Below are 25,954 nucleotides of genomic sequence, written 5' to 3' on the forward strand. Positions count from 1 at the left end.
TTTTTTTTTTTTTTTTTTTTTTGCTTTTCTTTCCCGAACTGGGAAAGAAGGGAAAGGCAAGAGAAAAACTGATTCCCATGAACTACCAAATGTCTAAAAATCCTTTATTCCCAAGGATATGATTTCAAAGCAGCATTTTCCTAGACATTCCTAATAAAGACCTCAAAACCTTTTTATTCTGTGACATAACCTTTGAAACAGTGAGCATAAACTACCCGCATAATTTACAGCTCGAGAGGAAGCCTCAATGGCCGTATAAGGAGCAACACAATAATATGCAGCTACAGCAATCTAGAGGAAGTAGCCATACAGTTCCAGAAAGCAAATGCACAAGTTCCACGGATTTGAAGCATCAGTTGTTGGGGCTGTGAGAAGAACACGGAAGAACCTAAATGGAAGTAAAGAGTTTGGTCCAGTTACGGGCCACGATGCAAACTGACCAGGCTTGCACACCGTCTGATCGTTCTCGTGTACTCGCAAGTTTGTCCAAGTTTTCCCTTCGATTGACCCCTAAAACAAATGCACGACATTGTCTAAATTTGCATAAAGAGAGGGAAAAGAAGGGAGGGAGAAAGAGAGAGAAGATAAGCTTTACCTGGAGATTCCAATATCTGATGAATGCTCTTGACCCATCTTGTCTCAATGTATAGTAATTGCACATCAGCTGCATTTGAAAGATGCAAGGGATATCGATCGATGAGACTATAACTTTATAAAAGGAAGCGACGGTCAAGTATTCAATTCCCATTTTAATGCGTGATTCTAAGGCAACAAGCTACAATTCATGCTCAAATTTTAATGCATTTCAAAAGTTCTACAGAAGATGGAGAAAACCTGATGATCTTCACCAATATCAACCATCCACCATGAATAAGTTTGCCCATCTTCCAGGCGAGGGCCGGCAAATGAAGTTCCCTAACAAGAAAAGTCAACCCAGTTAACAGAGAACTCTCCCTTGCTATGATGTTCAACACAAAAGTTTGGTGCGCATTACCTGGTAAGTTCTCGAGACCAGAACCTTCGGATCTGTGTACCTTGAAGGTGGACTGCTTGCCGTAATAGTAATTTTCTAAAAAAGTAAAAAAGCAGGCAAATTTTCAGCAACAAATTGACCAATACTGCGGAAAGGGCTGGGAACAAGAACGTTGAGAAGTTCAAGAACCAACCTTAGAAAGAATGGGATTAACCCATGGATGCTCTCCATATGATGTACCGGCAAAGAATAGAACCCCATTGCTGTCCCCATCACAAATGTACTGTAGCTCCTTATAACTAGACCGTCGATGTTGAAATCTCACACTGCAAAATAGTTCAACGAGAAAACTTGATACAATACTTTTCGCCAGGCCACTAAACAATGTCTTACACATTATTTCCTCTAGCCATCTTACACATCAGGTACTCTCTTAGATTTTATGATGAAGAAATATGAAATCACGACCACGAAAATAGAATGAGCAGTAAAAAAATGAAGAGGCACATTACTTGTTCTTTTTCTTGTCCTCTAGCCTTGATGGTTCAAGTTTCACGAAGTCGATAGCCTCCTTCACCTGATAAAGTTCAATACAAGAGATTAGTCAAGTTTGAAGGATTGATTTTTATTATTATCGAAGTTTACACCAAAGGAAATGATTCACTCACAAGATTCTGAAAGGTAAGAATCTTCCTGCTAATGCTGCTGTTCTCCAACTGTATGATAATCATATGAAGCAAGAGTGAAAAAGATTTTACTTTAATCACAAGCCAGAAATTTTATTTAACTGCGACAAGTATACCTTCTCCAACAAGGTGTATGGGAGTAATGGAAATCGCACGAAAGAAAGCAAATCCTGAACTGACTGAAGTCGCTCACCAAAAAGGATATCAGGGGTTGAAAATGTCATAAGCTCATCTACTGCCATCCACCCACATAATTCACTTGCTTCTAAACCCCACATTAAGATTGCATTCAGTACTTTTTCCTCGGACGTCACTGTCAAATCAGGACACTGCAAGAACCACTTCACCCAATGATGATCAACGACCAAAACATCTAAATAGACGTAAAAGTATTTCGCAGGCTTTCCTTTCTCGTTCATACTATGATTTTCATAAATAAGCTTCTCAATAAGAAAGCAACTATCAATTACAAAAGTCTTGTTGACAGACAACAGCTTCAAGTAGAACGTGTTTTAAAGCAGGGGAAGTGTGGGGATGATGATTTGACTAGCCCCCCTCCCCCCCTCCACTGAACCTAGGGTTGTTTTAGAGTAGCTTTATGATAGAAGATGCACTTAGCAATAAATACTCGTCCTAAAATTCTCAACCATTAGTTCCACAAAGTAAAGCAGTCGAAGAGGTGAGCCCATACCTGAAGGATTTTGCGGAAAGTTGACTCATCTAATATGACAAATTCAATGTTTGCAGTCGTACAATAATCAAAGTGCATTGAAAACTTCCTCTCACAAATTTCTTCAATGAGCTTACAGCATGGAATTGATGAAACAACTTGAAGGATGGAACATACTGAATCCTGCAACAAAGTTCGACAGTTAGCTTCGGAAGCAAGTCCTACAACTTTCCCAAAATTGTCTGCTTCCTCGTCCATTAAACTTGTGCATAAACAAAAAATCTTGATGTATGACCATCTTCCACTAGGAGACTCCATCCCTGCATATAATATGTAGGATATCAATACTCCTATAACTCATTATCATAAAAGGATTCTCTTCTTTTGTTCTCAGAACCTTGAAACTGCATGACGCTCCCCCTTTTATCTTCTAGTAATACAAGTACAATAAGAAATAATGACAAATCCACGTAAAAATTAACAAAAGAATTAAATACATACTCTAAACAAGCGTACAAGATTAGGATTACCACACTACCTCCGAAAGGCATTCTAGAAGTATTTTGCAGCATTCTTGATGAAGAAGAGTAACACCAAATTGATCAGCTAAAAATAGTAGTTGAAGTAACAAGACATCAGATTCCATTGTAACATCTTTACTGAGTTCTCCACTATACATGAACTTGAGCATGGTTTGAAAAGCTTCTGGTGATACATCCCTAATATAAACCTCAGAAGACGTTGTTTCACTCATTCCATTGGTAAACATCTGCCCATGTACCACCCGAATAAATTTTAAACAATAGAAGAAGAAAAAACATATTTACACTAACCTAAGACAAAAGTATACACAGTAAATTCTAGTTGAAATCATCCTGACCCATACATGATGGAGGCACAGTAGGTATGAACTATGGAAACCCGGTAGCGTAAAACAGAAGAGGCTAAGCAAATATTACAAAGAGTCTAATTTGCTATCTGTCTCCATTACAAATTACAAGTCCAGCCTTTCAAGTTGCATTTCAATTACTAGTTCTCACACCGCAGTCGACTATCAGATAAAATCGTGTAATCACAAAAAATTTCCAAAAAAATTAATGGTATAAGCATACCCAGTACCAAGGAGCCTCTTTTCTATTAGAACATCAGAAAGCTTGTATATGTTGAACAACCATATCAATGGAAAGAAGAAAGCAAACTAAATGATGTATAAACGAGTTATTCAGAAAAAAAAAACTATACAAAATAACAGAACAGCAATACCGTAACCACATAAGATGAAATGTAGTATCAATTCCTCACCCTTTCAAATGGCATGCTCCATAAGCTAAGAATGATTTTGTGCACATGAGCAACAAACCCGTGACCTTGTATATAAATACATACATCACTGAACTCGCCAGTACATTGCAATTGTTTGAGCCTCGGCACATTTAATGGAATCCCGGAGGGAAAGACTGTAGTACAATGGGGCTGAATCCTTGGATATAATAATTCCACCCTCTTACCCGAGTCCAACAACTTTTTGTTCCGTTTTAATTGTTCCATCATGTCATCACACTGGTTCACTAAAGCATTCACTTCAAGTTGTAATGCAAGATCCCTCAAGGAACCAAGTTCAGACTCTAGAATCTATAGTAAATAAGAAGCATCAATCATCAATCTATCAAACAAAATATTGATTTCACTGTATCTGCGTTGAGATTAAAATTGCCTACTTGGTGCAGTTCCGCATACAGCAAAATATCGAAGTAGAACTAGAACCAATTCAAGCCAAAAACATTAAGCAAACAGGAAATGGCCAAGACACAAGACAAAAAGGAGCAGAAAGAGGAAAGAGCGGAAATTTATCATGTCAAAGTTTTTTAAAGGATGTCAAAAGACAACAAGCCATGGCCATAATCTGACAAATAATTACATATGATGGGAGAAATTACCTCAGTTTGGCCTGTGTAAATATATTGAAGAAGAGCATGGAGAACTGGATATGATACTCCATGTAGCTGCACAACATCTTGCGACAAATTCAAGGGAAAATTTCCCGAAGCAACTAAGATAGCCTTGTGAGCAGGTACAAGTGTTTCCCCAGAATCTACACTAAAAAGTACATCTGATAAATCCCAATTTTCTAGAAAATGTTCGAGGCCCCAGCTCTTGTAATCTGTGTATTCATCTTCTAACTCCAGTTCCACATCTTCTTCGCCTTCAATGCCATTATCCACATGCTTCCACAAGGAAATATGGTCCTGAGTCGGCGGCAAAACATTAACATTTCTATATCCCACGTGTTTATCCCAGCTACTAAGCCCAATATATTGAACACTACAGTTTGGATTTGTATCAAGCCATTGAAAGACCAGATTCTGAAAAGGATATCTCCCCTTCCCAATGCTGATCAAACCATCATAGACACTGATCCAATAGCTCTGGAACGCAGAGGAACTGCAAAGAGCAACACCCTCTTCATCAACAACAGTTCTCCCATCAGCTATAATCCTTAGACGTCGATTTCGGTGACTACCTAATATAACCGTATAATGAGGACAGCTATCTCGTTTGTAATGGTAATGTTGACTCCCCACATTCTCTCGGAACACTAACGTGACATCGTTATGAGCAGAAGCTTCAAAAGCCACACAACCCCGTCCAGCTTCCCGAAATCTTAAATCCTTGAGCCAAGCACACTCAAAAGGAGCCACCGTGAGGGAGTTTTTCTCCTTCTTATCCATCATCCCACCTCAACAATGTTCGAATATCCCAACACACCAGAACACCAAGAATGGTTTAATTGATAGGAACCTCAAATATTATATGGATAGCAAACTTGTCTACCTAGCAAGAAAATAGTTCACAGTTTGAGAAGATGATAGACAGAAATGAACAAGCGCGATATAAGAAAATGCTTAAAATCACTCCTAGTTAGAAGAAAAAATAAGCTCAAATCGGTCGGTAAAGGAGAACATACTAGCCAGTGAGTAAATCGGAGGGGATGGACTGCGATCCAGATTTTATTCTATACATATCCCATTATCCGAAACAATCTTAGAGGACAAAAACAAAGATCTGCGACGATTCAAATATCTCTATCATAAGATAACCAGAAATTGCTAGAAGAACCCAACTGGACCCAGAATTTGAACCCGCAACAAACGACAACATCACTAGCAAACGGAGGTTTTGTATTCAACTTCGCATATAATATCCCGATAACATACAACGACAAATTGATGCAGAAAAGTTAAAATTCACTTCCCTGAAACTCTCGAGAAAAGATTTCATCTCCAACATGAATTTAATCAGAAAATAAAGGCAAGACGTAAAACCTACCTCAATAATTCTGGTTCATATTGAACAAATCGATTGATACACATCGCAGGTATTCGGTTGGCGCCATTAGTATTTAATGGAGCCTCGCCTCTGCAAGTATATCTAAACGCAGCACGAAACGAGGACCATTACTTAATCCAGATATTTGCACAACTTGCGACATGGACAGGTTGATCGAGTGATGACATCAAAGGACGGATATGTTTTTGTAACTCTCGTATGTTTCCTTCCCAATTTTCCACAGAAAGGGATTTGGATGCTTTGAATGTATGATTCGCTTGGCCACGAAAACAAAATATCTACAAACTGAGATCAAGTGCGTGGCATGGCTATCTACTCGGCTAATCGACAGGACGATCGAATCGATTATCCAGAACTCCAATTCGTCATTTCGTTGTCAAACAAAAATTTGATTCACCTTACAGATATCATTTGAATTTCTAATCGATTTTCATACATCGATTCTTTGCCTTCGATTTTTTCATTTTTCATTTTTCACGAAGAATCAGCTCTGCTTATATATATGAGCAATCAAACTATCGTAGCCGAGAATAGAAACATTCGACGGATCCCAAAATCGTTCCAGCTAGGTTGAATTTATCTACAGCAATTAAATATTTTATAGTTCCAAAAATTTTACATAAAATATTTCTTCGTTCCGTCCTCAGTGTCTATTAATTATTTAGAACAAAAATTAAACACCTCATTGAGTTATGTGGCACAACCATCATCAATAAAATAAAAAAATTCTGATTTCAGTAAAACATTGGTTCCACTTTGATTCCGCAGTTAGGTCGGTTCAGTATTTTTATGATTTGATTTTTTTATATATATATATAAAATCATTTTTTAATAATAAAAAATTTGTGGTCATTTTCAATAAAATAATAACAAAAATTCGTGAAAGAGAGCTTTAAATCTAATCCAAACCGCAAATAATAGATATCTTACTTTTTTTTTTTTCCCAAAAAAACAAATTTTCCTTAAATTATCAACTTTAACCCTAAAACTTTTAATTTCATTCATGGGTAGATGATAAGTATTTTAAAACTTTTTTATTTTTCCCTTTTTTTTTATTTTTCGTAGCCGGTGACTTTCGAAATCACCTTATCCTTTGTAAGATCGTTAACGAGCCTAACAAGGTTTGCTACAACTAGCACATTATATTCATGGGATCACCTTGTCCAATCACCCGTCTTTTCCTTATTTTCGCCCGTATTTTAGGCAAACTTAAACTCACCATAGTTGTTTATGTGGTCCCACATCAATTGAAGAGTAAAATAAAACATTCAAGGTGTGGAAATCTCTCCCCAAGAGACACATGTAAAAATTAGGAGGCTGATAACAATAAGTGATAAGACAAAACGGACAATATCTGTTAGAAGTGTTTTTGGGCTATTACAAATGGTATTTGAGTCAGACACAAGTTGGTGTGCTAACGAAGACGCTGAACCCAAGTGGGTGGATCGCGAAACTGACGATAATACATAACGAGCCAAACTGTCAAACTGACGACAATACAAAACAAGACAAATAAGACAATATCTATAATGTTATGTTTTGGCTGGTATCAAAGCTATACACCAGGTGGTGTGACTATAACCATAACCATTTTCCCCAGAACCCCAAAAAAACACTGCAGCAGCAGCCAAATTGACTCAATGATTCTTGACCCGGTGCGTCTATGCTTACAGAAGCTGTTCCTGTGAATACCCGGTGTGTCATTCACTGGTTTTGCTCCATTCTTTGAAGCCCTTGATGGTGCATTGAGCAGTGAACACTGCTGTTCACTGCAGCACCAGCTAGTAAAGAAGGCCTACAGTTCACCATTACACTTTCCACTAGACTCCAACATGAAGAAGGACAGCAACTCCAGCAATATAGTTTTTAAAGAAGAAAAAAGACAGAAAATGTAAGCTCAGTTAGTTAGTTAGTTTGTTTGTTTTGTTGTCATTTTTATGTTGTATTCGATTGGTTATGCTGCTTCTTACCTCTCTGTGAGATTGAATAGCCTTGAGAAACCTCCTCATGAAGACATAAAGTGTTGGAACAGACAGCTTGAACTGTAAGGTGTTAAACATCAACTTCTCCTGCAAAAACCATTTGACAGACAATGAATCTCCAACAGACATCACATCATCCTCGTACCAAGACATCATAGTTGAAGTAGAAAGAAAACCAACCATGTTTAGAATTTCTTTTGCTCTGAAGGCCTTCTCAGATATCTGAATAAAATCGTCCATAACAAGAAAACAAACCTCTTTGTACTTGCAGGCTATAAACATGGCTGTCACTCCAACTAGCTGGAGCTTCTTCTTCTCCTGAACGGCTAAGAATCTATCGACGAGGTTGACTGTTAGGTACAGTATCTCTTCCATCAGCTTAAATTTGTAGTGTACCTTTAAAGCAATCATTATGTTCTGCTTTGTTAGTTCCTTCATAAACTACACTACTCATAAATAAATAAAAGTGAAGCTGGAGGATTATTGGGAGTAGTCTGACTTTAGTTAATTAAATAAGCTTGAGGATCGTGAGTTAGGTAAGGAACAGTGACATCTTTTAGAAAAATTCAAATCCAAAAGCAAATTCACAAGAGTTTATGCTCAAATTGGAACATTATGCAGGTTAGTGGGTTCGAATGTACTTAATCTTTCCCAATACTCTCACTAGGATACTAGAAAACTAACCTCAATTATTAGCCAGTCAATGAGAAACCTTCTCATCCTCTCGCTAATATGTGTTTGCTGGGCCATGTAATTTGGTGGAACACAAACAGAAACCTGCGAGGAGGAGGAACATCTTGATCAGAAACAAAAAGCGAACATGGATTTATGTTTCAGACACATCGTGTCTTGTCTGGAAGATTGTTACCTCGGCTGCCCTGCAGTATGTATACAAGTCATCGATGTACTCCACAACACGAAGTGGATCCTTCTTATCAAGGCTGTCAATATCAATGACCGGCTCTTCATCTACATCTTTAATTTCCAACTTCTCCTGTGGATTATGAAATCTACATCTTCAATGGCAGCAAGTTCAAGTAATCATACCAAAAGAGAAGGGTTTCAATCCTTACCGTTCTGTGAATTACGTCCAACATTGCTTCTGTATGTTGAACAAACATTGGCACTGCTGAGTCGCCCATGGAATCATCAAGAATCCACCACTACCATTGGTAGTAATGAATAATAAATGAATACTTATTAAAGGGCAAATATGGTAAGTCTTAACACCCCTTAACACCCCCCGCAAGTTGAGAGTCGGATTTGAACGAACGCCGTAATGTAAGGTAAATATTTAGATATTTGCCTTATAATGAACAGTCAATTATCCTTAACACCCCCGCAAGCTGAGAGTCGGATTTGAACGAACATAAAGCTTGGATCTGAAAAATTCAAAGAGAGACTGAGAAATACTTTTTGTGAAGATGTCACCAACTTGGAGATGAGAGGGTACATATTGTGTGCGAAGTTTGCTAGCGATAACAAGTTCTCGAAGGAAATGATAATCTAGTTCAACATGTTTGGCCCGCTTGTGAGAAACGGGATTAGAGCTCAAAAAAATAGCACTTTTGTTGTCACATAAGAGTAAGGGCTGCTATGAAATAGAGACCTTGAAGTCATGCAAAAGATGCGTAACCTAAAGAAGTTCAACAGCAGTTGTGGTAAGAGCACGATACTCAGATTCACAGCTGGAGCGTGAGACAGTAGGTTGCTTTTTGACACTCCAAGAAACGAGATTGTTACCAAGATAAATAGAATAGCCGGATGTAGAACGACGAGTATCGGGACAACCAGTCCAGTCAGCATCCGAATAAGCGACGAGCGTACTAGGAACAGTGGATGGTCGAAAGGTAAGACCAAAGTAGAGTGTTCCTTTGACATAGCGAAGAATACGTTTGACAGCAAGAAAGTGATCTGCAGTAGGGGCATGCAAGAATTGACTGACAGAATTGACAGCATAGGCAATATCTGGACGCGTAATAGTCAAGTACTGAAGGGCACCAACAAGAGATCGATAGAGAGTAGGATCAGAGAAAGGAGAACCATCAGCAGTCAGGTGTTGAGAAACAACCATGGGAGTGTGGATTGGTTTGCTATCGAGCAACTGAGCACGAGTAAGAATATCTCGAGCATATTTTAACTGACTAATAAAGAGATCATCAGGAGTGGGTGAAGCTTCAAGACCAAGAAAGTAACTGAGAGAACCCAAATCTTTGGTAGCAAACTCAGAATGAAGCTTGCGAGTAAAGCTGTCAATAAGAGATGAGTTGTTGCCGGTAACAATAATATCATCAACATAAAGAAGCACATAGATAAGGTTAGATTGCTGATGAAAGACAAAAAGGGATGTGTCAGCGCGATTGCAAGAAAACCCAAGTGTGAGAGGAAATGAGCTAAAACACTGAAACTAGGCACGAGGAGCTTGCTTTAAGCCATAGATGGCTTTCTTTAATAGACAAACATGAGTGAGAAATCGAGGATCAATATACCCAGGAGGTTGTTCCATATGAACACGTTTAATAAGAGTTTCATTGAGAAAAACATTCTTGACATCAAGTTGTCGAAGAGGCCATTTATTTGTGACTGCAATAGAAAGCACAACACGGACTGTGGTAGCTTTGACAACTGGACTGAAAGTGTTAGTGTAGTCAAGGCCAGGAACTTGAGTATAACCTTTGGCAACAAGACGAGCCTTGAAACGCTTGACGGATCCATCAGGCAAATATTTAATACGAAACACCCATTTAGAGTCCACGATGTTGGTGTTGGCAGGGCGAGGAACCAAAGTCCAAGTATCATTTTGTTGTAACGCTCGAATTTCTTCATCCATGGCAGCCACCCAAGCAGGATTCTTAGCCGCAGATTTGAATTCTTTTGGCTCAGTGGATGCAAGAAGAGCAAAAAGAAGTCTAGATGAGCCTAAAATACCAAGAAGAGCAAAAATAGTTCGGGTTGGGTTGGTCAGAGTTGTCAAGGTTGAGTGTATACCCCTATGTCCCATCATTCCATTTTTAAGGGTAAAATTGACTTTTCCGTTCCGTGAACTCAACTTCTGAATGCCACGTAGAAATCCACCATTGCGCGTCGGAATCAAACGGGCCTTGTGACTGAGTGCATAAAATTATGAGTCAACCTTCCGCGTCAGAAGTGAAAGGAACGGAGACCGCAGGATTGTTTTCTAAATAAATTAATATAATTATTTAGTTCTTTTCAAGTGAAGGTTGGGCCCAGTGATACCGGGCCTTGTCCAATTTCCAAGGCCCATTAAGGCACAAAAAATAGTGTTTCCTTGATGGACTATTCTATCCTCAAATTGTCATCCCTTCTACTTCTACCATTATTTTTGGAATTGATGGAGACTACAAATTCACATGCATGTTTTAAAATGCTTATTATTTTAAAATGATTTAAATTATATTTTTCTCTAGTTTTTATTTTAGTTAAAAAGATTAACTTCCTTTTAATTGTTTTTTTTTTTTCTTTTCCATCCCTAAAACAAAAGGAATATTGAGAAAAAATAGAATGAATAAGTCATGAATTGAAAAAAAATGTGTGGTTTGGAGGACGAAAAGGCAAATCCCTTGGAAACCCTTTTTAAAGTAAAGTATTCCAAAACTGGAGAAAAGAAATAATAAGAATATGAGAAACAAGCTATGTAGTGGGCCCATTCGTTGTGGCTAAAGTCGGCCCAAGGCCCACCACTGCCTTATCCCTATTTCAGCATCTCGCTATGTTCACACGCAGCACAGGGTTGAGTATAAGTGGACCAACTCACTCCTCTGCATGCATGGCTGTGGTTCTATTCACGCAAATCACCAGAATTGTTGGGGATAAGAAACCGCGGCTCCATAACGTCCTTTAATTATCTTTCACTATAATCTCCAATTTCTCTTCTCTTTACCAATATTTATTCTTTTCACACAACTTAAAAAACATTTTTATTTTTATTCATTTTTTAAATATAAATATAATTTTTTAGAAGGAAAGTCATTTATCAAATTATTTGTTGCTCACAATTTAATTAGGATGGGAAGCTGACTTTTTAATTTAATTATGCTCAACTAATTACTCTAAATAATTAGAATAATCCTTACATTTCGATATAAAATTATAAAAACATTTGAATATTTTATATCTAAATATAAATTTTATACCAAATTTCAATAATTTAGATAAAAAGACTAAATTAATAAATAACCTTTTGTTTTACTAACCTATTAGTATGGAGACATTTTCTCGCGAGAGGAGCGACGAAAAACCGCGACAAGTTGAAGAGAAGGGGGAAAGAGTAAAGAGTAAGGCACGGGTGGCAAAGAATAAAATGACGATGAAATTTAAAAATTAGATTATAAAAGCGACAAGTGCAAGCCACGGGTGCTTGCTTTTATATAATCCTCACCCTCGCTTTTCTCTTCGTTAATCGTCTCGCCCATTCCAGATTATCCGAGGTCGTCTTCGAGTCTCGGTTCTTCTCCTGCTGCAATGGATCCTTACAGGGTATTTCCATCTTCACGCCTTCATTTTTTGGATTCGAGTTTGATGTGTTTTCGTGTTTACCAATGGGGATTTGACTTGCTTTCTTCACCGCTGCGTTCTTGGTTCTTGATCAAATCGAAATTGCCGCTAGATTTTTCATCTGGATTTTCTTCAATTTCGAACTGATTTTCTTATGGAGAAATGGTTTTCTTTGTTTTCATTTCCGCGGGGAGAGGTTTTGAAATACTTTGCGTCTACCGTAAAGGACTTTCTGAATGTTATTTTGATTTTCGGATATGTTTACTCGACGACAAACGAAGTACATAATTCTATTGAGTATGTTCATGAAGTTGGAATTCTGTTTAGCTAATTTCTTAATTGTTTATATTTCGGCTAAGTTTGTTTAATCTGTTCGCGCGGTGCAGCACCGCCCTTCAAGTGGCTACAACAGCCCCTTCTGGACTACAAATTCTGGCGCTCCAGTGTGGAACAATAACTCGTCGTTAACCGTTGGACCCAGGGGTAAGAATTGGTTTCTGATATTTCGGTTTTTGACGTAGCTGTTAAAACACTAGCAAGACTACGTCAATAGTGCGCGTTTATTGTTATTTTCTTTTTGTTCGATAGTAGTTATGATGTTAGATGGAAGTACTGTTGAATCTGTACTTGCGTTTATAGTACCCTCAAAGTTTCTTGTCTACTCTCCCCCCTACTTCTCCCGGCCATGCTTACGGAGAATTAGCAGGAGTGGGCGCTTTGCTGCCAAAGAAGCCCGTTTCGTCTTCAGAGATACGTCGACTTTAGCTCTATATTTACTTTCGACTTATACCTATTAGTTGAGAAGGTCATGAAGATTTGTTGGTCTTATCTTCTATAGAAGCTATTCAAGTTGTGGAAAATTGGTTAGATGAGGGAACTAGTTTTATCATTTATTAATCATATGCTACATTTCTAATGGCAATTAAGACCAGTTGCTAAAAGACGATGGTCTATTCTGTTATAAGAGCTGTATATTCTGGTAGATGTTGAATGTGAAGAACAAATATGGAGTCAGAAAGATTCTCTGAAAGGGTTGTGTTTCTTGTCATTCTCATTTGGACAATGCTTAGTGAATATCTTCAGCATATCTATCAACTTTTCTGGCAAAAAGGTTTGAAATCTGGTGTCAGATAGCTGTAGATGAGAATACCAAAAATGTTGTGGTTAGTCCTTAGTATTCGAAAGACACTTATCGATAAAAGTACTCGAATATGTTTTATTTGGCAGGTCCTATTCTCCTAGAGGATTATCATCTCGTGGAGAAACTTGCTAACTTTGATAGAGAGCGGATCCCAGAGCGTGTTGTCCATGCTAGAGGAGCTAGTGCAAAAGGGTTTTTTGAGGTGACTCATGATATTACCCACCTTACTTGTGCTGATTTCCTTCGTGCCCCTGGAGTTCAGACTCCAGTTATTGTACGTTTCTCCACTGTTATCCATGAGCGTGGTAGCCCTGAGACGCTGAGAGATCCCCGAGGTTTTGCTGTGAAGTTTTACACCAGGGAGGTGAGAGTTTGTTAGTTTATGCTTTATTAGTTGCAGATAACTTACAATTAGAACAACCTGGGATTTCTTATTAAAAGAAGCATAAGAATGCAATGGTTGTGATAATGTAGAACCTTGCCTGTGTTTTGAACTTCTTTAATTTGGTCTACGCCTGTTGGATTAATTCTATAGGTTGCATGCTAATGCTTTCATCAGTTGGTTGGATAACATGCTATCATGTTTCATCAGTAGGAAGTTCATAATATTGTATACTTCTGCTGGTAAATTATATGTTGTGATTCTGTAAACTCAGATTTTGCATCTTTTGTGCATCTTTCCTTTTGCTTATATGTAAATACATGCTTTTATTATGCTTTGTTTATTATCCTCATGTTAGTACAACTTTCAAGCGTCCTTTGTTCTCTTACTCAGGGAAACTTTGATCTTGTGGGCAACAACTTCCCTGTATTTTTCATCCGTGATGGTATGAAATTTCCAGACATGGTTCATGCTCTCAAACCGAATCCCAAGTCCCATATCCAGGAGAATTGGAGGGTCCTTGACTTCTTTTCTCATCATCCCGAAAGCCTGAATATGTTCACATTTCTATTTGATGATATTGGCATCCCACAAGATTACAGGCATATGGACGGTTCAGGTGTTAACACCTATACTCTGATTAACAAGGCTGGGAAAGCACACTATGTGAAATTTCACTGGAGGCCTACCTGCGGAGTTAAGTCCTTGCTGGAGGAAGATGCTATCCGTGTTGGAGGAAGTAATCATAGTCATGCTACTCAGGACCTCTATGATTCAATTGCAGCTGGAAACTACCCTGAGTGGAAGCTTTTCATTCAAACTATTGACCCTGATCATGAAGATAGATATGATTTTGACCCTCTGGATGTAACCAAGACCTGGCCCGAGGATATCTTGCCCTTGCAGCCAGTTGGTCGCATGGTTTTGAATAAGAACATCGATAACTTCTTTGCAGAGAATGAACAACTGGCCTTCTGTCCTGCCATTATAGTTCCTGGAGTCTACTATTCAGATGACAAATTGCTTCAGACCAGGATCTTCTCTTATGCTGATACCCAGAGGCACCGTCTTGGACCAAACTATCTGCAACTCCCTGCTAATGCACCCAAGTGTGCTCACCACAACAATCACCACGAGGGTTTCATGAACTTTATGCACCGAGATGAGGAGGTATTGCTTACTTCTTTTTTTGTTAACTATCTCTAAAAGTTGGTGGTTTCTCTTTAGTTGTCCTTGATGTGCATGATTTAAGTAATCATCCTCATGGCCTAGCACGTTATATGCCAGCTTCTTGGTGAATTTGATCGTTCTGATCTTTGTCTTCCCTTTTGCTTTGCCTCAGGTCAATTACTTCCCTTCAAGGTTTGATCCAGCTCGCCACGCCGAGAAGTATCCTCACCCACCAGCTGTATGCACTGGAAGGCGTGAGAGGGTCAGTGTTCAATATTGTAGCATTTTAATGTCTTTAACATGAACTCCTTTTGCTATTGTTCGGTCAGGTCAATGAGTATGCTAACCTGTTGAGATTCCTCTTGCTGTCTTTGGTTACGCCAGTGTGTAATTGAGAAGGAGAACAACTTCAAGGAGCCTGGAGAGAGATACAGATCTTGGACACCAGACAAGTAACTTTTGTTTAATCAATGGCTATTATTGGAAGATGCACACATTGTTGTTTTTTCATGTAACTGGGTTGGAGGGTTTTAAACCACGGGTTTGTTTGTGTTTATATTGCAGGCAAGAACGATTTATCCGCAGATGGGTGGATGCTTTGTCTGACACTCGTGTCACCCATGAGATCCGCAGCATCTGGGTTTCTTACTGGTCTCAGGTGCGTTTAGTAGCATTTTGGTTGAGACTGAGTTTGGAATTCATTGTATGGAGGATGGTTGGTGAGAGATTTAATGGTGTGTGTTTTGATGGTAATTTGGAACAGGCGGACAGGTCTCTTGGTCAGAAGCTTGCATCTCGTCTCAACGTGAGGCCAAGCATTTGAGGGGAGGAGGAGAGGTGTACACTTATTGGTGGTAAATTATACGGAAAGGGGGAAGCCATTTGAGAAGATGAATCAGATATTGTTATAATCCATATGCTGTTTTATACCATATTCTAATATTTGCATCTCTCTCTCTCTCTCTCTCATGTGACTTCTCGACCTAAATATGTCAATCTAATTAAGCTTTTCTTCGTGTTTCAATGTCACACTCCCATATTATGTGCTGTGGTCTCAATGATTGAGTTTTGTAATGTTTTATGTATGTTTAGTATGGAAATTTTGATTAAAAAGGGAAAATTTAAATTAAAAATGAAAAAAAACCCTACTTTCTTCATGTGGGGATTTGTGGGCTGTTCTGTTCGTCGTTTTCAGTTTTTGAGAAATTTGAAGTGTTATGTAATTGTTTTGTTTCCATTTTTGTTTCAAACTATTTCTAAATTTGTGCAAGAATTGAGCAAGGAACAAAATTCATAATTTTTATCTTTTTATTGTTCTTATTTTCAGTTTTTTTTTTTCCCTAAAAAAATAAAGCACTTTACATGTATTTTTTTTTAATTAAAAGTTTTATAGAATAGAAAAAAAAAACAAAGATTGATTGTCAAGTTTCTGTTCTCTCTCGCAATAATAATAATAATAATAAATAAAAGATGAAGAATATTAAAAATAGAATAAAAAAAAGAGGAAAAAGGGCCGAAGTCAGACGTATTTGAATTGTACTCTTATCACTAAAGATGGCAGGTTCAAATTCCGTGTCCTCACATATTCAATATAAAAATAAATTGTGTAATAAAACATTTAAGTTTTTTTTTTTTTTCTCTTTTCAAAAATCATTCAAATATGTGATATTTTTTTAGTTCCACAGCTGTAGAAATGATTTTTTTTTTTTTTTTTTAAATAAATGAAAATATAATTTATTAACCAGGTAAGTTGTCAATCATTTGGATGGACGGTTTTAGATTGTGATGACTTGCAAAATACCACATTTTTGGTTTAAATATTAAAATAATGATAAGGTGATTTTTGGGGTACGTTGCTTTGTGGCGGTCTCCAAAATTGACTTCTACTGATGCCCTCCCACACCGCCTTTGGGACCAACCTACGTGCTCCATTTCTCGTCCAAAACAACTCAATTCTTCTACTTCTTCGAATCAACCCCTTACCATACAAAATTTTCATTTACGTGGCTTCATGCTTGTTTCACACTTTCTACCATTACTAAATGTTGATTGTTTTCTTTAAATCCATAGATAAAGGCCATTAGTTAAACTTACGCTCTACACTATTAAATGTACAAATTATTAAACTGGCTGGCTGTGGCTGTGGAGTTAATAATCAAATCATCCACTTTTGAAATGATTATTTATTAAGTTATTTCTTTTACCCACCAAACATCCGAGACCCTACAAACTAGATTTTTTTTTTTAAAAAAAAATTTGAACTTATTAATTTTTTTAGTTTATTATCTGCTAGAAATATTTTAAAAATCTAAATAAGAATTTAAATGCTTAGTTATAAAAATAAATGAATAAAATAATAATAAAAGAAGGTGACATCAGAGAGTGAAAGGCAACGGAAGTTCTTCAACTCCAAAGCCGCCTGATTTTCAGTGTCGCATCGCAGAAAGTGTGAGAAATTGGGACAGGGAAGGGGAAAATTACCCTTTTGCCCCGGTTTTGATTCTTTCAAATTCTGTTGGTCCCTCTACAGAGTTGTCTGTTTTGGTCAAATAACGAGAGGCTTCAAAACCACTGAACCCCACAAGCATCCAACATTATCATGTCCACCACAACCCTCTTTTTTATGATCATGACGTTTTCTTCATTTCCTGATTATAATAACATCCAAATTTGAACACATTAATCAAAATAACATAATCATTCATCATTGAATTGAATCCAATCGAATCTTTAAGAACAATGAACGATCCTTTATTTACATCCTGTGATTTTCCTTAGTTTTTGGAGCCCAAAAGTTGAATATGAATTGGGAAAATCCAAATACAAACAAGGGTCAGAAATCTCAAACGGATCAGTGTTGTGTTGATGAAAGAGGGAATAAAAGAACGATTTTGGTTGTGTCAGCAGCTGTAGAGAAACCCACATGGAGCAGAAATCGGAACAAATTTGAACGGAATTTATTAATGCAAATGGGTGATGAGCTCATCTTTTGATGAACTTTCTTTAGATTTTTTTATCCATTTTTTTATTGGTGGGTGTGGGTGACGTCTGAATCTTAAACTTATTTAATATGCTTAATAATGGTGTGTTTAGTAAAAATTTATATAATTTGTTGATCTGAATTCGATAGTGGGGAGTCCATTGGATGCAGCGTATGCAGTCAGATTTGTGCACATGCCACTAAACTTTAATATCTGTTCATCTCATTCAGGGGCTTTGGGATTTCAGGTTAGCCTCCACAGAATTCAGCAACTGGGTCGTCGTCCTTTTCGTCAAATTTTAAAACTGTTTTCAGGTTTGTTGGTGTATTTGGGTATTTTGAAGTGGAGGGAGCTGCAAATGCTCCTAATTTGTTTATTGTTTTAATACTGTTGATTTGAAAGATTCTGATTCCGATGGATACTTTTGTATTTTTATAATTCTGGTTACTCTAATTAAATAATCAAATCGAGCATTCACAGATTTATTCTTTAAGCGAGCCCTTCTCATCCCCCCCCTCTCTCTCTCTCTCTCCTAGAGTGTGCAAGTTGACTTTACAGCGAGAATTCCAAAGCCGGACGCAAGGGGGGGCGAGAGGCCGTATGTGGGGTCACGCTCGGACTTCGACGGAAGAATCTTCAGCATTAGAATCGTAGTGAATAAAGGCGCTTAGAAGGAAGGGGGCCGGAGCGAGGTGTTATTGGGGGAAGGAACTTCGTGGTGGTTTACGCTGAAAAAGGAACTTCGGCGCCAAAAGCCTTCCGAGGACATAATTCTTCACTTCCTTCTGCACGCCTCTCTTTCATGTTCCTATTATTCAGACAGTTCTTCTTCTTCGTGGCCATTTCAGGAACAGTGCTCAAATATTGAGTACCCACCTGGGAATCTCTTGGAATCTTTCAAATTTGTGAGGTACGCTTTTATTCTTCTTCTTCTTCTTCTTCTTCTTCTTCTTCTGTGTTTTGGGATTTTACAGACCAGATTGCTTGAATCACTGCTGTGTTGAGGTGTGTTTGTTTAGCTGTCTTTTCTTGTCTTTCTGTCTATTGGTGGGAGAATCAGTGATTCATGATTGTATTTTAATCCTTACTTTCTTTTGTGCTATAGTGCACGCTAAGTTTTTTTTGACTGCTGCTGGGTTTCTGTGTTAAAAGTCTCCTTCGGTGGCTTACTTGTTTGTCTATAGAATACACTGAATATGTTTCTTATGATATTCAACAGGTTGGTTCTTCCTAAACATGGATTGGAATTTCTTATTCTGGGTTTGTATCTGATATTCGATCGGTTTAGGGTATATCCAAATCGGTGCTACCAAGTTCTAAACATATTGGGATTTGTGGGGAGTTTTGTTTTATGGAGGATTGCATGTTATCACCAGCGACAATGCTGGATGCTCCAGCTGAGGCAGCCATGGATTTGGACTACATGGATGGGCTGCTTTTGGAAGGTTGCTGGTTAGAGACCGCAGAAGGTACTGAGTTTCTTCATCCTAGCACCGCAAGTTTTGGTGCCAACCTAGACCCTTTGATTGCATGGCCTACTACAGACATGAATGGTGACTTTCACATGAGCCAGATTACAAGAACTAATCATGAAGAACCGAGAAGAATCTTGACCGATGAGGCGTCTATGGGGCGGGGACGAGTTGATATGGAGCAAGAGGGATGCTCTGGTCAATCAGAAAACCATGGTTTTGAAGGCTCTGAATTGTGCAGAAGATTGTGGATAGGACCTGGAGATCATCTGGGCTCTGCATCTTCTGTGATGGAGAAGTTAATTAGAGCTGTTGGGTATATCAAAGATTTTGTTAGAGACAAAGATGTTCTTGTTCAAGTATGGGTGCCTATAAACAGAGGGGGAAGAAATGTTCTCATCACAAATGATCTGCCATTCTCTCAGAATTCCAGCTGCACAAGACTCACCAAGTACCGGGATGTCTCTGTGAAATATGAATTCACTGCTGATGATGATTCTAAAAATGCTTTGGGATTGCCTGGTCGGGTGTTCTCAAGAAAGGTTCCAGAGTGGACTCCTGATGTTCGATTCTTTAGAAGCGACGAGTACCCGAGAGTCAATCATGCGCACGAGCACGATGTTCGTGGAACTGTAGCACTTCCTATCTTTGAACAAGGTAGCAAGAACTGTTTAGGAGTCATTGAAGTTGTTATGGTTACCCAGCAGATCAAATATGGTTCAGAACTTGAGAGTGTTTGCAAAGCTCTTGAGGTCAGTCTCCTTTATATTTTGTCTTTAAATTCTTTGTTACATTTATCTCAAGGTTGGAATTTTTACAAATCAACTCAAAATCTCATGAACTCACAAACATTCAGGAAGTGTTATTCCATTTATCAATGTTTGAATGTTTATATGGACCCTAGAAAATTGCCTTGAATGTGTTCCTTTGTTGTTTATGTTCATGTGAATTTGGGTTCCTGGATACTTGTAAGATCCCACATCGGTTGGGTAGGAGAACGAAACATTCTTTATAAGGGTGTGAAAACCTCTCCCTAGCAGACGCGTTTTAAAACCTTGAGGAGAAACTCGAAAGGAAAAGCCCAAAGAGGACAGTATCTGCTAGCGGGTAGGAGAACGAAACATTCTTTATAAGGGTGTGAAAACCTCTCCCTAGCATACGCGTTTTAAAACCTTGAGGAGAAACCCGAAAGGAAAAGCCCAAAGAGGACAGTATCTGCTAGCGGGTGAGATTCGGCTGTTACAATACTGAATTCGAGTTAAGATAACGCCTGAAATAAGTTCAAATCACAGTGTCTTGAAGCCAAACGGCATTTGAACGATGAGTTAGACCATTTTGCAGTACTTGTGGAAGCTTGACATGCTTAGTTCAAGAATCCTTTATTGATTGGAATTTGCAACTTTTTGTTCTGACTGCAGGCAGTCAAGCTTCGGAGCTCCGATGTTATCGGCCACCCCGATAAAAAGGTAATCGAATTATTCAATTCTTTTCCTGCTGTTCATTTGAACATGAGTTTTGTTTGTTTCCACTCAAAATGAAAAATGAAAAATGTCTCTTTCAGCAGGTATTTAACAGGTCCAATGAAGCTGTATTACAAGAGATTCAAAACACTTTGAAATCTGCTTGTGAAACGCATGGCTTGCCTTTGGCTCAAACTTGGGCATCATGTATCCAACAAAATAGAGAGGGCTGCAGGCACTCGGATGAGAACTACAGTTGTTGCGTTTCTACGGTAGACCGGGCTTGCTTTGTGGCTGATCCTCGAGTTCAGGAATTTCACGAGGCATGCTCTGAGCATCATTTGCTAAAAGGCGAAGGCATTGTTGGGATGGCTTTCAAATCTAATGAGCCGTGTTTCTCAAGTGATATTACATCCTTTTGCAACACAGAATATCCTCTCTCACACCATGCCAAGCTGTTCAGATTACACGCTGCAGTTGCCATACGCCTTCGTTGCATTTACAATAGTAAAACCGATTTCGTATTAGAGTTCTTCCTGCCAGTAGACTGTAGAGATCCTGAAGAGCAGAGAGTGCTGCTCACTTCATTGTCCACGATTATACAACGATCTTGCAGGAGCCTGCGTCTCGTAAACGATAAGGAGTGTAGGGAGGAAAATATGCAACAATCGTGTCGAAGATCCAAGGTAGAACATCAACAGCTAGAAATGAGTCATCCAACAAATTCATTGTTAACATCATCTGTGCAAAACATCCAACAACAGAGTGGATTCGTCTCGTTATTCCAGGATGGCAAAACATCGGAGATCTTAAGTTCCTCCGGTTACCAGCATCATGAACTTAATTACAACTTGAATGGCGTGGTCGAGGACAGTGAAGAGTGCGCAACTGTAGGTAATAGTTGCTTTTCTGATACAGGTTTGGGAAGAACCGGTGAGAAAAGGCGAACCAAGGTCGACAAAACTATCACGTTACAAGTTCTTCGGCAATATTTCGCTGGTAGCTTAAAGGATGCTGCAAAGAGCATTGGAGGTACCTGTAGTGCCATATTCTGATATTATCTTACTGTTTTCTTTGTACTATCGAACTGTTCATCTTAACTCATTTTGTTGCTGTTTCAGTTTGTCCGACCACATTGAAAAGGATATGTCGACAACATGGGATTAAACGTTGGCCTTCTCGAAAAATAAAAAAGGTTGGTCACTCATTGCAGAAACTCCAGCTCGTAATCGACTCTGTGGAAGGTGCATCAGGTGCTTTTCAAATTGGGTCCTTGTATTCTAATTTCCAGGATTTGGCATCTCCAAATCTATCAGGTTCAGGTCCAGTTTTAAGTGCAAAGATGGGAGATTGCATGAAAACATCGAGCAATCCGAACGAGGTTGGGATGAGCAACCTCCAAGGTGGTGGTGCATCGAAATCTCCATCGTCTTCGTGCAGCCAGAGCTCGAGTTCGAACCAATGCTTTTCTAGTCGGAGCCATCGAAGTGTTGGGCATTGGAACAAAGGTGGAAGTGAAGATCAAATGGGAGGAGGAGAGAATCCTTGTGATGGAGAGCTGAAGAGGGTCAAAAGTGAGGTAGAGATACATGTATCAATTATGGAAGGATCAAACATCCCTCGAAGATCCCAAAGCTGCAAGTCTCTCTGCAAACATCCTGCCACTGAATGTCTGGTGCACTCAGCAAACGAAGGCGATGGGATGGCTGAGAGGGTGGAAGTTCAGAAAGTAAAGGTCAGCTATGGGGAGGAGAAAATCCGGTTTCGAGTGCATAACCAGTGGCGATACGAAGAGTTACTGAACGAAGTGGGAAAACGATTTAGTATCAGCGACATGAGTAAATTTGATCTCAAGTATTTAGATGATGAATCTGAATGGGTGTTGTTAACAAGTGATACAGATCTGGAGGAGTGTTTTCATGTTTACAAATCGTGTCGAATCCAAACGATAAGACTTTCGGTTCAGGAGTCTCGTCGCCATAAGAGAAACTGTGTGGTGAGCGGAGGGTTCTCATGAACGCATTTTACAATTCTAGAAAGGCATGAGAGCATTGTTGAATATGTTTTGTGGATTAGAAGACAAGAAAGTCAACTGTGCTTATGCCTCTGTTTGGGGTTACATGTTGGCAGTGGCAGTGGCAGTGGCAGTGGCAACGCAGCTACCTCGTATGTAAATTACCTCTTTTTTCTCTCTCTTTCTGTGTCTACCAATTGGAAAGAAAGAAAGAAATTATTAGTTTTTTTCTTTGACTTTTGGGATTTGTATGTAAATTTGACTTATTGAGGGTGACATAATTGTGGCTGAGCTGGGAAAGACTTTTTTCAGGAGACAAATATTTTTTATGTGCTCTGACGTCAACATCTGTGTTGGCAATAAGATTATCAAATATTATGCCTTAAATAAATGTTATTTTGTTTTCTTTCTTTAAAAAATGAAAATTGATATGATGCAATGGGTGGCAGCTAAGCCTTCCATTTTATTCTTCTCTCCACATTCTCTCTCATATCCAATATTCTCTCTATTTTTATTTATTGTTAACAATTCTCTTCTCCCTCTCTCTCTGCCACTTCTATAGAAAGCAGTTTTAGGATAAAAGGAATGATTATTTCAGTAAATAAAATATTGTGAAGTGCTTTCCCATAAAAACATTGTTCAAGTGTTGGTGTCTTTTCTAGGGAAATTTCAGGTGCTCCATTGATGTTTGTCTCTGATTCTGATCACCAATATTTTATACAAAAAACATATAAATATTAATTTTCTACAGAAAAGGAACAAACTGGAAGTAAATAAAATAATTGATTGCGCCCATAGCTTGTGTTGCAGCCATTTATTTTTATCAGAACTATTTATTTATTTCTTGTTTCCTCGAAATAAATTCATCTGATTTTGACTGCAATTTTTTAACAACTAATAATAATCATTCACGATGCGAATGGATCAAACAAGAATTTTAAATAGTATGAAACTCACGCAAGCTAGAATGGTCTATTCAATGTAGAAAACATGTTTAGTTCTTTAATCATTCGGTTCCATTCGTATTTATGTTCCGTTATGATTATAATTTAAGGAACACAACTGCCTTACATCAATTATTATAAAGAAAATCAATAATCATAATAATAATAAACTTTTCCTATTAGACCAAATCACAGAAGAAAAAGAAAAAAGAAAAAAAAAAGCATGATTTTCACTAGACAGGGGGAAAACAATTTTCGAAATAGTCACCAAACACCCTTCTCACCTCCCAAAGTGCATTATGGTAGCAAATTCATGGATGAGTTTTGCAATATCTACTGCCATGGATGAATCAAAATCTGACCACCAACAGACCATCTTCCGCTCCACAAACAATCCTGCACGGCTACTTTGGATTTGCAGCAATATTCATTAACATCATCATAATCAATCGACGGTATCAGAATTGTCCAACACCGTCACAACTTAAATGTCGTTCGATCGCAAGGAAGCAACGCTTTATACAAATTACAAACCAAAATCACTAATGCTACCTTGTATGCCAATTTCACTTTACAAGTTAGAAGCTACTATATATTTTCTCTTCCTTTCTTTACTCACGTTTAAGCAAGCATGCATGCCAATCAACCCTGTTCGTCTACAAAGAAAATTAAAACAAAGCTCTCATGACCGAGACGAAGTAGAGGGTTGATTGTCCTGTTGCTCGATGAACACACATCTTGAAGATGGACCGAGCAAGCTCAACACTACCTGCAATCCACGATGGTTTCACAAATTCATGTCAAATTTGATTGGATAATTACACTGCAGAGTACTCAGAAGTTGGTCTAACTACCTATGATAGTTCAACCAAGGTACAGTGAGACAAATATCATCAGTGATCAAAGAGGGAAAATGTCCAAAATGGGATAAGAACTTAATTACAAAAAATATTTTTCATGCGCAAATGAGGTCGTGTGGTATGAGAGAAAATGTCGAAATCATCCATACAAGACTACAAGTGTATAGAGCAACATGCTATCGGGTACAAAAGAACACCTGTCCTTTTTTATGGGGGTGATTATTGTTTTTGCCCTTTTTATGAGCATCCCTTTTGTGAAAAAGACAAACTCAGAACTTGTACAACAGAAGCATGTCTATACGTACCGGCAAGAATACGAGACCATGCAAAAATCCAAGAAGTACTAGTGCCAAGTACATTTTGAAATAATAAACCTGCAGGACATAGACTGAAGATATTAATGGACCTGGAATCCGTGAAATTGAAGTTTGGAGGTGTGAAATTAATACCACAAAAACTTCAGTCCTGGAGAAGCAAAGTACAAGGACCCCGACTAGCTTCGTTAGTGTGATTCCACTGCAAACATCAATGTAATTATACAAGATTAATTTTCCAAGATTTCATTTCTAAGCAGAGCTCCAGTGTATGATACGGAAAATGGTACCTAAGAACAGATGCTCCCATTGTACTGAGAGCCTCCTTCATGCGTTGGTCTTTATCTCCACTGCTAACCTGTCAAAAGTAACACACAGATGACTGCAATGATAGAAGTACAAAACTGATTACGATAGGAAGTTGAGAAATTTTTCCAAAACTATATGTTTTCCTTTGTGGCAACGGTATGATAATTATGGCTCTAAACAATATTATTAGGTTTAGCAAATGATGTCAAGCGTTGACAGTTAAGAGTACATTAATGAAAAAGGAAATCATGTAGCAAAGAACGATACTGACCAAGAAAGCATGTGTCAAATGCACACAAAATTCAACAGCAATTCCCACAGACATGACAAGATTGACAACAGAGATTGCGTTCAATTGGATATTCAAAATTGCCATCACGCCCTGCAGAGTATTATCTCGTCAGCAAAGGGTGAGACTATTTTGTTATTAAAAGGATTAAGCTAACTTCACTACTACGACATTATCGTAAGCTTTCCAGAGATAATTAGGAATATAAAGAGAATACCATGAGATCCACAACAATCATTGCCAACACCAACAAGATGATAGCCGAGGTCCATAAACTACAACAAAGAAATCAAGCACGAGGAAGCCTAGTTAGCACATTTGAAGGAGAAGAATATCTGTTTACTTCAATGCAAGAAACACCCTCGCTAACCTGCATGTGATGATCAGACACACAATAAACACCGCACCTGAAAAACAGTAAAAAAAAAAAAAAAAAAAAAAAAA

At 38.2% G+C, this 25,954-nt stretch overlaps 5 protein-coding genes across 9 annotated transcripts in view; 2 read left to right on the forward strand and 3 right to left on the reverse strand.

Annotated features, from left to right (window-relative positions):
- Positions 1–83: 83 nt before the first annotated feature.
- On the reverse strand, positions 84–6,232 carry LOC111473604 (BTB/POZ domain-containing protein At2g30600). 2 transcript variants are annotated; one of them, XM_023119064.1, is made up of 13 exons: positions 5,657–6,232; positions 4,267–5,161; positions 3,632–3,961; positions 2,868–3,098; positions 2,351–2,512; positions 1,776–1,988; positions 1,642–1,689; positions 1,486–1,550; positions 1,167–1,299; positions 995–1,069; positions 835–915; positions 596–664; positions 84–510 (listed from the first exon to the last, which is right to left on the reverse strand). In XM_023119064.1, exons 2-13 carry the CDS (start codon positions 5,059–5,061, stop codon positions 292–294), a joined length of 2,421 nt encoding a protein of 806 aa, XP_022974832.1. In that variant the 5' UTR covers positions 5,062–5,161; positions 5,657–6,232; the 3' UTR covers positions 84–291. The 2 variants fall into 2 exon arrangements, with proteins under 2 accessions (XP_022974832.1, XP_022974837.1); XM_023119069.1 differs by lacking the exon at positions 5,657–6,232 and adding an exon at positions 5,295–5,580.
- Positions 6,233–7,150: 918 nt separating this feature from the next.
- LOC111476814 (cyclin-B2-3-like) lies at positions 7,151–8,831 on the reverse strand. Its single transcript, XM_023120628.1, has 5 exons — positions 8,733–8,831; positions 8,528–8,653; positions 8,344–8,436; positions 7,634–8,100; positions 7,151–7,390 (listed from the first exon to the last, which is right to left on the reverse strand). The coding sequence occupies exons 1-5, from the start codon at positions 8,799–8,801 to the stop codon at positions 7,378–7,380; spliced, it is 768 nt and encodes a 255-aa protein (XP_022976396.1). The 5' UTR covers positions 8,802–8,831; the 3' UTR covers positions 7,151–7,377.
- A 3,171-nt stretch (positions 8,832–12,002) lies between these two features.
- LOC111476689 (catalase isozyme 1-like) lies at positions 12,003–15,914 on the forward strand. The gene is made up of 8 exons (XM_023120462.1): positions 12,003–12,156; positions 12,561–12,657; positions 13,402–13,679; positions 14,091–14,867; positions 15,040–15,129; positions 15,252–15,319; positions 15,432–15,525; positions 15,631–15,914. The coding sequence occupies exons 1-8, from the start codon at positions 12,142–12,144 to the stop codon at positions 15,688–15,690; spliced, it is 1,479 nt and encodes a 492-aa protein (XP_022976230.1). The 5' UTR covers positions 12,003–12,141; the 3' UTR covers positions 15,691–15,914.
- Positions 15,915–18,007: 2,093 nt separating this feature from the next.
- On the forward strand, positions 18,008–23,173 carry LOC111476500 (protein NLP4-like). Of its 2 annotated transcripts, XM_023120180.1 has the most exons (6): positions 18,008–18,095; positions 18,329–18,758; positions 19,068–20,072; positions 20,739–20,786; positions 20,882–21,812; positions 21,902–23,173. In XM_023120180.1, exons 3-6 carry the CDS (start codon positions 19,200–19,202, stop codon positions 22,795–22,797), a joined length of 2,748 nt encoding a protein of 915 aa, XP_022975948.1. In that variant the 5' UTR covers positions 18,008–18,095; positions 18,329–18,758; positions 19,068–19,199; the 3' UTR covers positions 22,798–23,173. The 2 variants fall into 2 exon arrangements, with proteins under 2 accessions (XP_022975948.1, XP_022975949.1); XM_023120181.1 differs by having other exon boundaries at positions 18,029–18,758; positions 20,885–21,812.
- A 942-nt stretch (positions 23,174–24,115) lies between these two features.
- LOC111476522 (Niemann-Pick C1 protein-like) overlaps positions 24,116–25,954 on the reverse strand; it is a 15,325-nt gene continuing 13,486 nt past the window's right edge. For 2 of the 3 annotated variants that reach the window (XM_023120214.1, XM_023120215.1), the window contains 7 exons: positions 25,881–25,917; positions 25,728–25,785; positions 25,493–25,603; positions 25,203–25,270; positions 25,048–25,114; positions 24,904–24,972; positions 24,359–24,507 (listed from right to left, as the gene is read on the reverse strand). In XM_023120214.1, coding sequence (XP_022975982.1) covers positions 24,421–24,507; positions 24,904–24,972; positions 25,048–25,114; positions 25,203–25,270; positions 25,493–25,603; positions 25,728–25,785; positions 25,881–25,917 — 497 coding nt within the window. In that variant the 3' untranslated portion in view covers positions 24,359–24,420. Of the gene's footprint in view, positions 24,508–24,903; positions 24,973–25,047; positions 25,115–25,202; positions 25,271–25,492; positions 25,604–25,727; positions 25,786–25,880; positions 25,918–25,954 lie in introns of all 3 variants that reach the window. The other variant, XM_023120213.1, reaches the window with a different exon arrangement.

This window comes from Cucurbita maxima, unplaced genomic scaffold (assembly GCF_002738345.1).
Source record: "Cucurbita maxima cultivar Rimu unplaced genomic scaffold, Cmax_1.0 Cma_Scf00003, whole genome shotgun sequence".
In the NCBI taxonomy this organism is placed as follows: Eukaryota; Viridiplantae; Streptophyta; class Magnoliopsida; order Cucurbitales; family Cucurbitaceae; genus Cucurbita; species Cucurbita maxima.

Coding starts and splice junctions, on each gene's coding strand:
- LOC111473604 (XM_023119064.1), bottom strand. CDS start 5,061: ATGATGGATAAGAAGGAGAAAAACTCCCTCACGGTGGCTCCTTTTGAG. Junction 916..994: donor TGGTCTCGAGAACTTACCAG/GTAATGCGCACC, acceptor TTTTCTTGTTAG/GGAACTTCATTTGCCGGCCC. Junction 511..595: donor TCAGATATTGGAATCTCCAG/GTAAAGCTTATC, acceptor CATTTGTTTTAG/GGGTCAATCGAAGGGAAAAC.
- LOC111476500 (XM_023120180.1), top strand. CDS start 19,200: ATGGAGGATTGCATGTTATCACCAGCGACAATGCTGGATGCTCCAGCT. Junction 20,787..20,881: donor TCGGCCACCCCGATAAAAAG/GTAATCGAATTA, acceptor TGTCTCTTTCAG/CAGGTATTTAACAGGTCCAA. Junction 21,813..21,901: donor TGCTGCAAAGAGCATTGGAG/GTACCTGTAGTG, acceptor TTGCTGTTTCAG/TTTGTCCGACCACATTGAAA.
- LOC111476689 (XM_023120462.1), top strand. Junction 12,658..13,401: donor GTTAACCGTTGGACCCAGGG/GTAAGAATTGGT, acceptor TTTATTTGGCAG/GTCCTATTCTCCTAGAGGAT. Junction 13,680..14,090: donor TGAAGTTTTACACCAGGGAG/GTGAGAGTTTGT, acceptor TCTCTTACTCAG/GGAAACTTTGATCTTGTGGG.
- LOC111476814 (XM_023120628.1), bottom strand. CDS start 8,801: ATGGGCGACTCAGCAGTGCCAATGTTTGTTCAACATACAGAAGCAATG. Junction 8,437..8,527: donor CATACTGCAGGGCAGCCGAG/GTAACAATCTTC, acceptor TCCTCCTCGCAG/GTTTCTGTTTGTGTTCCACC. Junction 8,101..8,343: donor TTGACTGGCTAATAATTGAG/GTTAGTTTTCTA, acceptor TGAGTAGTGTAG/TTTATGAAGGAACTAACAAA.